Consider the following 15,047-nt stretch of genomic DNA (forward strand, 5'->3'; position numbering starts at 1 on the left):
AGTGCTGGCACCGGTTCTGGCTTTGTTGAGGGCCCAGGGCATTTCGGTTCTGGGGTATCTGGACGATATTCTGGTTCGGTCTGCGACCAGCCAGAGTCTGGAGAAGGATCTGTCCGTCACTTTGCAGACTCTGCAGGAGTTTGGTTGGACGATCAATTTTCCACAGTCGTCATTGTGCCCATCGGTTCGGTTTTCTTACCTGGGTATGATTCTGGACTCTGTCCGGGCGAAGGTCTTCCTGCCGGAAGAAAAACTCGCAGCTCTTCAGGTGGCAGTCAGGTCCCTCAGGGACGTTCCATCTTCGTCCATTCGGACGTGCATGCGGTGTCTGGGATTGATGGTCTCGGCTTTCGAGGTGATTCCCTTCGCCCAGTTTCACACACGGGATCTCCAAGCGGAGATATTGTCCAAGTGGGACGGGCGTCCGCAGTCTCTGGATATCCAGATGTCATTGAGTTCTCAGACCAGAAGGGCTCTTCTGTGGTGGCTTCAATCCCCCTCAGTATCGGGGGGCAAGTCTTTTTGTCCCCTTTCGTGGACGGTGATCACCACGGACGCCAGCCTGTCGGGCTGGGGTGGTGTTCTGGGCGTTCTGTCCGCCCAGGGTATTTGGTCGACGGAGGAATCCTCCCTTCCGATCAACGTTCTGGAACTGCGAGCGATACTCCTCTGTCTTCGTCGTTGGAACCCGGTTCGGGTGCAGACGGACAATGCCACGGCGGTGGCTTGCATCAATCACCAAGGGGGCACCAGGAGTGCCCGGGCGGCTCGAGAAGTGGCCGCGATTCTGTCTTGGGCCGAGACGCATGTCCCGGCAATATCGGCAGTTCACATTCCGGGGGAGAAAATTTGGCAGGCGGATTATCTGAGCCGCCAGACCCTGGACCAGGGGGAATGGTCCCTTCACCCGGCTGTCTTCCAGATGTTGTGCGCGAGGTGGGGTCTTCCGGAGGTAGACCTGTTCGCGTCTCGTCTGAACAACAAAGTACCACGGTTCATGGCAAGGACGCGCGATCCTCGGGCAGACGCGTCGGACGCGTTGGTTGCCCCGTGGCATCAGCACCAACTGATGTATGCGTTCCCACCGATTCAATTGCTGTCCAGGTTCCTTCGCGGAACCGACCACGGTGATTCTTGTGGCACCGGACTGGCCTCGCCGGTCCTGGTACGCAGACCTCGTATATCTGGCAATCGACGCCCCGTGGCGTCTGCCTCTTCGAGAAGATCTTCTGTCGCAAGGACCGATCTTCCATCCTGCTTTACAGTCGCTGGTCTTGACGGCCTGGCTGTTAAATCCGAGGTCCTGAAGAACAGGGGTTTTTCCCCTGAGTTCATTCACACCTTAATAAATGCGAGGAAGTCTTCCTCGGGGAAGGTTTATTACCGTACTTGGAAGGCGTATTTTGCCTGGTGCGATTCCAGGGGTTTCTCTCCTGACACTTATTCGGTGTCTAGGGTGTTGCCCTTCCTTCAGACGGGTGTTGACCAGCGTCTGGCGCTGGCCACGATCAAGGGTCAGGTGTCTGCTTTGGCCGTTCTTTTTCAACGGCCTGTGGCATCTGATTCTTTGGTTGGCACTTTTGTGCGGGGGGTACGTCATCTGATCCCTCCTAGGAGGGACCCTCTTCCCCCTTGGGACTTGAATCTAGTTCTATCAGTATTGCAGCGTGCTCCTTTTGAAAGGTTCAGGGAGATCTCGCTGTCTTTGTTATCCAAGAAGGTCGACTTTTTGGTGGCTATCACCTCGACTCGTCGAGTGTCGGGGCTGGCAGCCTTGTCCTGCAAGTCTCCGTGTCTGGTTGTGCATTTGGACAAGGTGGTCTTGCGACCTAACCCTTCTTTTCTTCCAAAAAGGGTTTCGGACTTTCATCTCAATGTGGACATTGTCAAACCTTCGCTTTGCGCGAAGCCGAAGCTTCCGACGGAGGTGTTGCTTCACTCCTTGGATGTTGTCCGGGCGATTAGAGTCTATCTCAAATCGACTGAGTCTTCTCGCAAGTCGGATGCCTTGTTTGTCCTTCCGGGAGGTCCTCGGAAGGGCATGGCGGCGTCGGCTTCTACAATCGCCAAATGGATCTGACGGACCATTGATCAGGCCTATGCTTTGAGGGGGAAAGTTCCCCCTGTACCTGTGAAGGCGCACTCTACCAGATCTCTGAGTACGTCTTGGGCCTGTCGTCATGGGGCCTCTGTGGCCCAGGTGTGTGAGGCGGCGACTTGTCGACTGTACACACTTTCACGATATTCTACAGAGTAGATGTTCAGGCATCGGCTGATGCTTCCTTTGGCCGCAAGGTTCTTAGTGCGGCAGTTTCCTAGAGCCCTTGTTACGGGTTCTTTGGCTTTTTGGGATTTTTGTTTTTTCCCTGGGTTTTCTTGCTCCTGTTGAGCGAGTGTTTTGTTCTTATGCCCAACTGGTTTCCTTCCTTTGGTAAGGTTCCTTTCTCTGATGGGGAGACGGCGTTGCCTTGGGCGCGGCTGAGTTCTTCCCACCCCTCATATTTACACTGCTTTGGGACATCCCCATTGGTGATGAATATGAAGTGGGCGGCGACTGTCGGAGGACGTAAGAGAAAACGGAATTTTTGTAAAATCTTACCTGTAAAATTCCTTTCTCTGAGTCCTCCGACAGTCGCCGCCCCCGCCCCTCTTTTGGGGTTTTGATGTACTCTCTACTGCTATTCCACTGAAACTGAGTTGGATACAGGAAGTGGAGGGTTATGTACTGAGGGGACCACCCCCTGGGGGTGGGATATGTTAAAAGTCTTTGTACTAACATATTCTATTGCCTAGCTACTCCTACGGAATAAAGGACATAACCCCATTGGTGATGAATATGAAGTGGGCGGCGACTGTCGGAGGACTCAGAGAAAGGAATTTTACAGGTAAGATTTTACAAAAATTCAGTTTTTCCTTTACCTTTTCCTAAGATTAGTCCCTCTACCTCACAGGAATCGGATCTGGTTGACCAGATAGGCCAAGTAGCCTCTAGTCGGGTGACTTCGGTCCCTGAGGTTCAACCAGAAAAGATCACCCTTCCTGATAACAATCAGGTATCTGATAAATGTGTGGGAACAGAAAACGACCAGACTTTCTCGGATGGTCGGGGCCAGATACCTCTAGGGACGCCTGGTTCAGATTCTATCAGCGCCAGTGGTCCTAGAAATTCTAGGCTGGCCTCCTCAAGCCGGCCTGGCCGACTTGGACATGCTAGTCGCAGACGTTCCGCGGGAACTTCGTCTCAGGGAGTGTCTGTGGTCTCAAGGACCAATTTACCATCATGCTTTACAGTCGCTGGGTTTAATGGCCTGGCCATTGAGACCCAAGTACTGAAGGACAGAGGTTTGTCTACTTCAGTCATTCCTACCCTTATTAAAGCAAGGAAAGCGACTTCCAGCAAGGTCTATTATCACACATGGAAGACTTGTATTGCGTGGTGCGAATCTTTAGGATTTCTTCCACGTACCTATTCGGTGACTCGAATATTGGCCTTTTTGCAACAAGGGGTTGAGCAGAAGCTAGCCTTGAGCACCATCAAGGGTCAAGTTTCAGCATTAGCAATCTTCTTTCAGAAACCTTTAGCTACCAAGTCCTTGGTGCGGAATTTCATCCAGGGGGTGCGGCACCTGGCTCCTCCAGTCCGCGCGCCCTTACAGCTATGGGATCTTAATTTGGTTTTGTCGGTTCTACAGAAACCTCCCTTTGAAAACATCAGGGAGATTCCCTTGCTTACTTTATCCCAGAAGGTGGCCTTCTTGGTGGCTATTACTTCTGCTCGCAGGGTGTCAGAACTGGCTGCATTATCATGCCAGTCCCCATACCTAGTGATTCATAGGGATAAGGTAGTACTTCATCCTAAGCCATCTTTTCTTCCTAAGGTGGTTTCAGATTTTCATCTGAATGAAGATATTGTACTACCTTCCTTGTGTCCTCAGCCCAAGCATCATCGGGAACATGCGTTGCATTCCTTAGATGTGGTTCGGGCAATCAGGGTATTCCTGAAAGCTACGGAATCATTCCGTAAGACGGATTCACTTTTTGTGATCACGGATGGCCCCAGAAAGGGTTTGCCTGCATCTGCCGCGACCATTGCCAAATGGATTAGACAAACGGTGGTACAGGCTTATTCTATTAAGGGTCAGAGTCCTCCGTTCCCTGTTAGGGCGCACTCCACTCGAGCGCTCAGTACTTCCTGGGCCTTTCGCCATCAGGCGTCAGTGGTCCAGGTATGTAAGGCGGCCACCTGGTCGTCGGTACATACCTTTACAAAATTCTATAAAATTGATGTGACGGCATCGGCGGATGCCTCATTTGGCCGCAAGGTTTTGCAGGCCGCAATTTGAGGAGACCGGTGGTCTACCTCGAGGGTTTTTTTCTGTTTGAGAAAAAAAAAAAAAACATTTTTTCTCTTTTTTGTTGAGTCTCATCATTAAGGATGAGCATTGTAAACTTCTAGTTGGCACCGGTTGGGCCTTCTAGATTGGGATTTGATTTCCATTTTCCCACCCCTCATTTGTGATACTGCTCTGGGACGTCCCGAAGGTGGTGTATCACCGAGGACTACGTCTGTCAATGAGCGCTAGAGAAAAATGGATTTTTGTAAAATCTTACCGTAAAATCCTTTTCTCTTAGCTCATTGACAGACGTAGTCCCCGCCCCTCTGTTTTTGAGTTGGGTTGGGTTAAAATCTCTAAAGACTGCTTTTTCACATAACTGATTTGCTGAGGCAGAGAGAGAGAGGATATACCCTCTGGGACTGCCCCTAGGGTGTGGCCAGAGCTTTTTAATTTCCTGTCTAGTCCTGCTCCTGTCGAGGCAACATAACCCGAAGGTGGTGTATCACCGAGGACTACGTCTGTCAATGAGCTAAGAGAAAAGGATTTTACGGTAAGATTTTACAAAAATCCATTTTTTTGCATACAGCAGTTTTTTAAAACTGCCGCCTTTTGCAGCACAGTAACCCGGAAGTGACGTCATGGACGCCGCTTCCGGGTTACGTCATCGGAGACCCGATCGATGCCGTTTCCGGCATTCATCGGGACTCCATCCAGCCGCCGGACGTGCCGGCTGGGTGCTCGGGGCTCCCGGTGGGACGGGAGCCCCGAGCAAAGCCACGGAAGGCGGTGGGAGGGGGGGGGGACGTCCCCTCCCGCCCCCCGGGTAACGATCAAGCGGCTCCCGAGCCGCATCGGTTGTTACCGACGGAAATCCGACCGTCGGCTTCAAACCACGGTACCGGGATGATGTCTCTAGCTAGAGGCATCATACCGGTATAATCCCGCAAATTTTACCGACCTAGCCCTACGTCAATATGCGGTAAGTGGTTAAAAAAAAATAAAATAACAAACCTGTTATACTTACCTTCTCTGTGCGGTGGATTTGCAAAGAGTGGCCCAGTTTTCTCCTCTTCTCGGGTCCCTCTTTGCTGCTCCTGGCCCCTCCCTCCTGTCGAGTGCCCCCACAGCATACACCTTGCTAGGGTGGCACCCAAGCCGAGCTGCAGCTCCGTGTGTCCCCCCTCTCCCTCCTGATTGGCTAACTGACTTTGACAGCAGTGGGGGGCCAATGGCGCCACTGTTGTGGCTCAGGCAGTCAGGAGGGAGAGTCCCGGACAGCTGAGGGATTTGTGGACATTGCTGGATAGAGATGGGCTCAGGTGAGTATTAGGGGGGGCTAAGGGGGCTGTTACACACAGAAGGCTTTTTATCCTAATGCATAGAATGTATTAAGATAAAACCTTCTGACTTTAGAATCCCTTTAATTGTTTAAAAGGACAAGCAACTATCCCTAGTAAGCCTGTTTAAGACAGCCATTAGAGGATTTAATTTTCTTTACTTCCTCCACGGGTGGAAGGAAAGAATATCTCTAGATTCCCCTGTCCTCACAGTCCTGAATATCTACTACACACGTTATCAACTCCAGGGCTTGTATGCACCAACTGCATCACAGCGCAAGGGCACACTGAAAGCTCACATTGCTCCCAATGTTATTCCATTGCCCTTGGAGAATTTGTGTACTGGTATAACAGTTGCTCATTAAGTGCCGGGTCACACTTGTGCGATGCGGGAAGGCTGCGAATTCGCAGCCTGTTCCCGCATCGCAAACGCACATCTGGCAGCTCACACTGCCATATGCGATACGCAGGGGGTGTCAATTAAATGTTAACGACACCCTCAGTTTGATCGCATATCGCAGTGCGATCTGACAGTTTGCACAGGATCGGAACGCACAAGTGTGAACCACTGTGCGATCGGATCCTGATGCGGCTGAAAAAAGGGTCATGTGCGACTTTTGTGCGGGTGCAGTGCGAATTTAGCCATACAAAGTGTATGGCTGAATTCGCACTGCACATCCGATCGCATGTAATGAAGGAGCAGTACGCTCCGATATTACATGCGATCGCCGCACACGCTATAGTGTGAACCGGCACTAAAGTGGAACTTTAAACAGAAAATTAAGTCCTGTTGAATTACGTCAGGCTTGCCCATTTAGGTATGGTATAGCTATGTAAAACAATAAAAATAAGTGTTTCTACTGTTTAAAATTCAGTAATATGCTGTCTCGCCCTGCTCTGCACATGCTCAGTTGCTCTCCAGTCAGCCGATTTGCTGACAGCTATAAAGCAGACCTAAACCCTTCTATTCTTTACAGCTAAGGAAGCTGCTACTGTTTGATCTGCAACTGCCATGGTGCTGCTCATGTGATCAGTTATGACACCAGCCATTTGATGGTTTGACAGCAGTCCCAGCATTCCAGCAATGTAACTGTTTTTTGAAACTCTTAAATGGATGGATTTAGTTCTGCTTTAGGATTGCCCTCTGCTCTTCAGCAAAATGGCAGCCTCCAGAGAGAAGAAACAGGAGCAATTGCTGCAGGCAATTTACAGCACTTACTCATTTTGCATTAATTTTAGCATAATTATTAATGTGGAATGTATGTTTCTTGCTAAAGAACATTTTTTTTTTTTTTTTTTTTTTATCAAGATGTAATGGTTAAAGCTCCACATTAAGCAGGCTACAGCTTGTAGCAACAAGACACCAGTCGGCTTTTAATCTTTGGTCTATAGTGAAGCAGAATCAGCTGAAATCCACTTTCTGTGTTCAGCACATTTTCCTCTGTCGGGTTTTACACAGTAGTTGTGGTGTTTTTCCCTACAGTGTGTGTTTACCATGTTAGGTGTGGTGATTCCAATATGGCAGGATGTGTCTACACTAGAATATACTAAAATAAGTCACCTAATAAAGCTCCATTGATAGTTCAGGAGGATGTAAACTGTGTTGTTTATGGTACCCAACATGGACACAGTGCAGCTTGGGCATACTATTTTTTCAAAGACAAATCAAACTCACTGGAAGTTTGTTTCTGCAAAATGGTGCATTTGTTGCCTTTACTCATGGTTGGTTTATCGGCAGTTTGCAACTAAATTGCAGTTACCAACCTGAAGTTCAATAATGTTCAGTTCTCTATCATTTTACATAGGATCAGGTTGTCTCATCACTGTGAGCTGTTGCAAATGACTGCCAGATGTCTTTCCAGGAGGCTAGTGCCCTCCACCATAAGAGCCCATTCACATTGAGGCGACACGACTTCGGGGGGCGATCTGTGAAGTCGCGTGCACCGCGACTTGCAGAGACTTCACATAATGGAAGTCTATGCAAGTCGCTCTGAGGTCGCCCCAAAGTAGTACAGGACCCTTTTTCTAAGTCGGAGCGACATGCCCCGCTCCTATTAGAACGGGTCCTGTACTACTCAATGGACCGCGACTTGTCAGGCTGACAAGTCGCCTGACAAGTCGCTCTAATGTGAATGGGCTCTTAATCAGTATTGAGGGATTTCTATTGCTTTTTACTTTTTGCTTGCAGTCTTTTTACTGATTTTTCAGATAAAGGTGCTTCTAATCTAAAGGCAACTATTACTGTGAAGGTTGCACTGCTGCCTTGCTTCTTCTTAAAATGCTTATTGCTTGGCTTTTTCAGGGGTATGCCACAATCCAGACTGAGCACACAGCAAGCCAAATCAGAACACTGCACCTGTATTATTATTATTGTTGGTCAGTGGCTCAGAAAATCTTAATCATTTCAAAGGCATGATAATCTGGCAAACAAAAGATCACCAAAGGCAGGCCCTATATTTTGCTCAGTACGGGTTCTCTTTACCCACTTTTGTATCGTGGAATGTTTTTTAATGGCGTTTTTTGCAGTTTATTAACCAGTGCCGTTTATCAATGCCACGGGATAAGATGGTGGTCGGTTGGCTGATCCAACTGGTGTTTTTGCGGTCTACTGTGCTCTCATTACACAGCTGGGGATACAGAGACCCTGTACCAAAGGGGCTGGGTACCATGTGATGGCTTTGTTTGGTTATCACAGTGGTCACATGGTACTGTGTACAGTGATGATCTCTCCCCTTCCATTTACAACAGTGTAGGAGAGAGATTATGTAAGTGTAAATGAGGAGGGAATGAAGGAATCTGCATTTCCATTCATTCTGTTTCCCTGACGCAAGGATCTTTTTTTAATCTGAACATTACCCCCTTCTCCATCCTGCTACTGTATGTGATCAGTACAATAACCTCTTCACTTCCTCCTCCCTCTTTGTATGATCTGTATATCACTGTGCACCATTCTTAAGCACTGTGTTTAAACCCCCCAGTATCGGCATGTTTCTTCATTTTCAAAAAATTGTGGCAAAAAATGAGATCACCTTGAGGAGTCCAATTTCCACAAAAATGGTAATTTCAGAGGTTTTTGTGCTATTCTGGTTTATTTTAACACTTATAGGGAAGTAAAAGTCTGGGGGGGGGGGGGGGGTTTCCTCCCTTTTTGGAGTTAAAAAAAAAAAAAAAACCTGCGGTTATTAAATACAACCAAAAAAAAGCTTGATATGTCTCAAAGAAATGATGTAAAACTAATTTGGGTACAGTGTTTCAGGCTTGTAGGCTGTGATCTCAGAGTAACCAAGAAGTGACAGCCTGTTCCTGAATGCACAATAGCGGCACAGTGAAAGATAAATCCTGCAAATACAGGTCCCTCTCAAAAAATTAGCATATTGTGATAAAGTTCATTATTTTCTGTAATGTACTGATAAACATTAGACTTTCATATATTTTAGATTCATTACACACAACTGAAGTAGTGCAAGCCTTTTATTGTTTTAATATTGAAGATTTTGGCATACAGCTCATGAAAAACCAAAATTCCTATCTCAAAAAATTAGCATATTTCATCCGACCAATAAAAAAAAAGTGTTTTTAATACAAAAAAAGTCAACCTTCAAATAATTATGTTCAGTTATGCACTCAATACTTGGTCGGGAATCCTTTTGCAGAAATGACTGCTTCAATGCAGCGTGGCATAGAGGCAATCAGCCTGTGGCACTGCTGAGGTGTTATGGAGGCCCAGGATGCTTCGATAGCGGCCTTGAGCTCATCCAGAGTGTTGGGTCTTGCGTCTCTCAACTTTCTCTTCACAACATCCCACAGATTCTCTATGGGGTTCAGGTCAGGAAAGTTGGCAGGCCAATTGAGCACAGTAATACCATGGTCAGTAAACTATTTACCAGTGGTTTTGGCACTGTGAGCAGGTGCCAGGTCGTGCTGAAAAATGAAATCTTCATCTCCATAAAGCTTTTCAGCAGATGGAATCATGAAGTGCTCCAAAATCTCCTGATAGCTAGCTGCATTGACCCTGCCCCTTGACAAAACACAGTGGACCAACACCAGCAGCTGACATGGCACCCCAGACCATCACTGACTGTGGGTACTTGACACTGGACTTCAGGCATTTTGGCATTTCCCTCTCCCCAGTCTTCCTCCAGACTCTGGCACCTTGATTTCCGAATGATATGCAAAATTTGCTTTCATCCGAAAAAAGTACTTTGGACCACTGAGCAACAGTCCAGTGCTGCTTCTCTGTAGCCCAGGTCAGGCGCTTCTGCCGCTGTTTCTGGTTCAAAAGTGGCTTGACCTGGGGAATGCGGCACCTGTAGCCCATTTCCTGCACACGCCTGTACACGGTGGCTCTAGATGTTTCTACTCCAGACTCAGTCCACTGCTTCCGCAGGTCCCCCAAGGTCTGGTATCGGTCCTTCTCCACAATCTTCCTCAGGGTCCGGTCACCTCTTCTCATTGTGCAGTGTTTTCTGCCACACTTTTTCCTTTCCACAGACTTCCCACTGAGGTGCCTTGATACAGCACTCTGGGAACAGCCTATTCGTTCAGAAATTTCTTTCTGTGTCTTACCCTCTTGCTTGAGGGTGTCAATGATGGCCTTCTGGACAGCAGTCAGGTCGGCAGTCTTACCCTTGATTGCGGTTTTGAGTAATGAACCAGGCTGGGAGTTTTTAAAAGCCTCAGGAATCTTTTTCAGGTGTTTAGAGTTAATTAGTTGATTCAGATGATTAGGTTAATGGCTCGTTTAGAGAACCTTTTCATGTTATGCTAATTTTTTGTGATAGGAATTTTGGTTTTTCATGAGCTGTATGCCAAAATCATCAATATTAAAACAATAAAAGCCTTGCACTACTTCAGTTGTGTGTAATGTATCTAAAATATATGAAAGTCTAATGTTTATCAGTACATTACAGAAAATAATGAACTTTATCACAATATGCTAATTTTTTTGAGAGGGACCTGTAATTGGGGTGCAAGGAAGACACTGCGCTGGACTTTATGGGTTGATTGGTAAGTATGTGTTTTCTAAAATTCATCAGAAACAGTACATGTAGTTGTCAGATGAATCTCCTCTTTAAAGCATAGTTTCCAACCAGTAGTTAAACTGTAATACCAGCCACTCATTTTTTTTCTTAAATTTCCAGAGGTTGGAGTCTGCTCTGATCCACATCACAAATCTTATTCATAGTTATCAAAAGAGAAGTGAAGATCTCATTTTTATGACAACAATTTTCTGGATCAGGCAGAGTATTGAGCAGCTCTGTATGACATCCAATCAGCTTCTACCCTTCTTTTCAAAGAAAGAACAAGTGGAAGTTAGAAGCTGATTGCCATGCACAGCTGCTCCTAATCCTGTCTGCTCCAGTTTAGTAAATCCCCTCCCATTAAGTTCTGTTTATTCCTAGAGGGGGTTGTAAAGCCTGTTAAATGTTTTATGGATCCTATCCATACGTCCTAGAATTATGCACGTTTTGCATAGGTTGTGGTTGCTTATTCAGGGTATTTGCATTTCACAGAACATGACTATTTTTTTCATGTGTTTAGAAGTTTGCTTATTCAAATATGTTTCCTTTCCAGCTTGCTGACGATGAGCAAGGATATGACCTTGACCTGTTCTGTATTCCAAAGCACTATGCAGCTGACCTTGAGAAGGTATACATTCCTCATGGCCTAATAATGGACAGGTGGGTCTTATTTTTGTTCTGCAACTTTGAACACTGAGGGAAAGGTTAGAACCTCTGTCAGGTTTTTATTGCTGCTTGTGTACCCACTGAGAGAATTCACCTTTTTCTCCTGCCTTAAAAACACAACACACTTTAAAGGATCAGTAAACCCAAGAACAACATTTCCTGGTTTGCCATTTGTACTTTTGTTGTTTTAACCCTGTCACTCAGGCTTTCCTTGGAGACTACAAGTGGCTGTTTGAATACATCCGCCCTAAAAAAAAAATGCTATGTAGTTATAGGAGGCCATGCATGTAGACAGAATGTGGACAGGGTACACAGTGCTTTAGCAAACTACAAATAATTCAGGCTCCATTTACAGTTGTGCAACGTCATGTGACTTTGGGCATCAGTCGCAGCCCATTCTTTTCAGTGGCATCTGTTCAAATCAATGCGACCTAAAGTTGCAGCTCCTTTGAAATGGTGCTTGCACTAATTTGGTGCGACTTTGTCCATAGAATGTAAAGTCGCTCCCCAAAGTCGCACTGAAAAACATGCGACTTTGGAGATGCCCTAATGTGAATGAAGCCTTAGTCAGCTTTACATCTACTTCAAGAGAGAAGATTCTGATTTATTACAAATGCCGAGTGGGGACTGGTTTCTATTTAGGTTGATGCATAACAAGTCACCAGACGCTTCTATTTTTATGCACATTGTCTTGAGATCTGTCTAATTTTTTTCTACCATAAATTATTTTGAAGCATTATTTGTAAATCATGCTTTTTTTTGTTTAGCACATTGTATGCCTGCAACATAATAAACAGCACTGATAAGAATATAAAAAGGAGTATAAAAAAATAAATGCACTACTTTATCACAAGGTTGGATCTACTGAAGTGACTGAATTTAAAAACGCACTTATTACCTTACAGCAATTAATAAGTTATATATTTGTGTAGCACCCTCCTAGGTGGGAGCTAGGTAGGTAAAGCCTAGTGTCTCCATCTGCTTATCAGGGGAGCCTGATCGATAGTTAGGCCTGCTCATTGTGCTCAGTGTGTATTCATCTGGTCTGAGGGAGTGTCCCCACTGTATCCAATAGGGAGGCCTGTTGAACAGTGGAAGAAACCTGGCCAATGATACACAGGCTTTTGTAACCGCCGCAGTGGGTTGGCACCTGGAGAGGTGCATCATGGGATATGGTATAAAGGCCGAGAGCACATGAGGCAGGGGTCTTTGGGTGGGAAGCCAGGTCCCAGGAGGAGGGTGACGGCTGTCTCTACTCCTGTTGCTGAGAAGGTGGTCGCAGGCGCTCGGCCTTGTGGACCAGAAGTGTGGTGTTAAGCCGGGAGGTCCAGTGGATGCTGACAAGGGTTTGAGGCAGAGCGACCCAGGGAAAAACAGTGTTCGTGAGTACCGGGAAGCTTGCCAGGGGTCTGCCCAGGAAGGGGACCACTCCAGTAGAGTGTCAGTGGACAGGAGGTCAGCACACAGTCAGTGAGAACGGGGGTGCCAAGTTAGACCCTGAAGAGGAACCTAAACGAGAGTACATTTTCTTAATCTTCACTTCAGTGGCAAGGTGGAGCAGCGGCCTTGTCGCATTCTACAGTCGGTTGTCCTCAGGAATTGTGCATAGTTCAAGTTTGAGTATCCCACTCATCCCTTCTCCCATCCAAGTTCCAATAAAAAACACAAAAAAAAAACAAATCCCCTGGACTGTTCATTGTCTGAGCCAAGAACATTTTATGCCGTGTATCTGCTGCCATTTGCTAATGGGGACCCAAGAAGTGTAATTTTTCAGCAGCTCCCTAGGAGGCAGTGCTACACTTGGATAAAATATTACAATTGGAGGCTGAACTGTTTTAAACAGTTTACTACGATAAGCTTTATATGCCAAGGATATTCTTCCCATAATCCTGGAGCCCCACATGTGGCTTGCTGCAATGTCTTTGCCTGTGTCAGCTTGCTGGAGTGCTGGCATAACCAGATTTGGCCACCAGGGAGACCAATAAAAATGGCAGAGGCCATTTGTACAGGGCTTGCTCTGCAGAAGCAGCAGCTGTTTGCTTTCCTTTCTTCAGGAGGTCTGGTTGAGTCCATTTTCTGTACACTGCATGTAGCAAGGTCTTGTGACTTTGTTGGTCTGGGACTTACAACTAATATAGGGAGCACTGTAAAGGCTGCCAGTACTGCCCAGCTAATGGACAAGAAGTGCTAAAGGGCAGTAGGAGAATTTAAAAGAAAGTAAGGTAATGTAGGTTCATTCAATCCTTTATAAAGCCACATGAACACGTCTGTGGTACACATATTGTTCAGTATTTGGTGCATTAAAGTAGCAGTCCAGGCAAAAACCTAACGAATGCTAAACCTGCTCTCTGCCACATTCTAAACCTAATCTATCTAACCCTCTAAAGCAAAAATCACTGTACTTGCCTATTCTGCAGCCGATTCCGTTCACTCCCAGCATCGGCTCTCAGCAGTGGCTTTATCCCAGAGGCGGGTGAAGGAGAGGCATCCGACAACAGAATCCCCATAGTAATTCTATGTTCAAAAAACAGAAAAGCGCCTCTAAGTGTAATACTTTATTGCAAAGGTAAACAACAGTGACAATTAGCAACTCCCAAGATAAAAATAGGAGAAAGGCTCATCAATAGGATAAAAGGATTTCCCCCAGGGGAGAAGTGCAGTCACGCTGATCTGAATATGCAGAGCCCGCTGTCAGGACAGGAAGAGATGCCGGCAGCCTCCCAGTTGCCCCGGGTTGCTGTGTTGAGCCGCAAGATGGAGGGCAGAGTGGAAGGAGCGTGTGACATCACCGGTCATCCAAAACACAGCGTTTTCTTTGTGCATTTTCCAGGTCTTTGTGTAGTGCATACAACTCTCCTAAAATCAAATCTCTCTATGCTTTATATGCAGTAGTATTATCATTATACCGTAATTATACAGGATTTATAAATCGCCTACAGTTTACGCAGCCCTTTACAACATAAGGGCAGACAGTACAATTACAATTTAATTTAATACAGTAGGAATCATAGGGCTTACAATCTAAGAAATAGTAAAAATGCTGAGTTGTGAATGGACCCTAAGTTTCTTATCTGCCTTTTCTATGGAGTGCTTAGTTTTACTTTTGCTGAATGTATAAGAACTAGAACAATGTCATGGATTGTGTTTGCGGTGTGTATTTTTGTTGCAGGACTGAACGATTAGCTCGAGACATCATGAGAGACATGGGAGGTCATCATATAGTCGCACTTTGTGTCTTGAAAGGCGGGTACAAGTTTTTTGCTGATCTACTGGACTATATCAAGGCACTGAATCGAAACAGTGACCGATCAATCCCTATGACTGTAGACTTTATCAGGCTGAAAAGTTACTGTGTAAGTATAGTCTTTGTGCTAATTACTGTCACCTAGTGACTAAAAAACGAATTGCAATCCAACGTGTTTTGTAGTAAGAGATCATCTTAAAGACATAGGTACAGCTGAGGATGGGTTCACACTTATGCGAATTGGATGTGGGTTTCCCTGCATCCAATTCACATGACAGGAGACTGTGGCCAGCTCTCAATGGATGCCGGTTCACACCTCTTTGGGGCGGCTGCAGAGAGAATTGCATTGGGGTCCGGTCCTGTGTGTCTTTGGCTCCGTTTTCAGGTCTGAATTCAGGCAAAAATTTGGGCCTGATTTTGTCCCTGAAAAGGAGAACAGGGA

General features: G+C 46.3%; 1 protein-coding gene across 1 annotated transcript in view; it reads left to right on the forward strand.

Annotated features, from left to right (window-relative positions):
* HPRT1 (hypoxanthine phosphoribosyltransferase 1) overlaps positions 1-15,047 on the forward strand; it is a 149,732-nt gene that overhangs the window by 37,127 nt on the left and 97,558 nt on the right. The window contains exons 2-3 of the mRNA XM_082263818.1: positions 11,249-11,355; positions 14,531-14,714. Coding sequence (XP_082119944.1) covers positions 11,249-11,355; positions 14,531-14,714 — 291 coding nt within the window. The remainder of the gene's footprint in view (positions 1-11,248; positions 11,356-14,530; positions 14,715-15,047) is intronic.

The sequence above is a fragment of the Pelophylax lessonae genome, assembly GCF_965119305.1.
Source record: "Pelophylax lessonae genome assembly, chromosome: 7".
Lineage (NCBI taxonomy): Eukaryota > Metazoa > Chordata > Amphibia > Anura > Ranidae > Pelophylax > Pelophylax lessonae.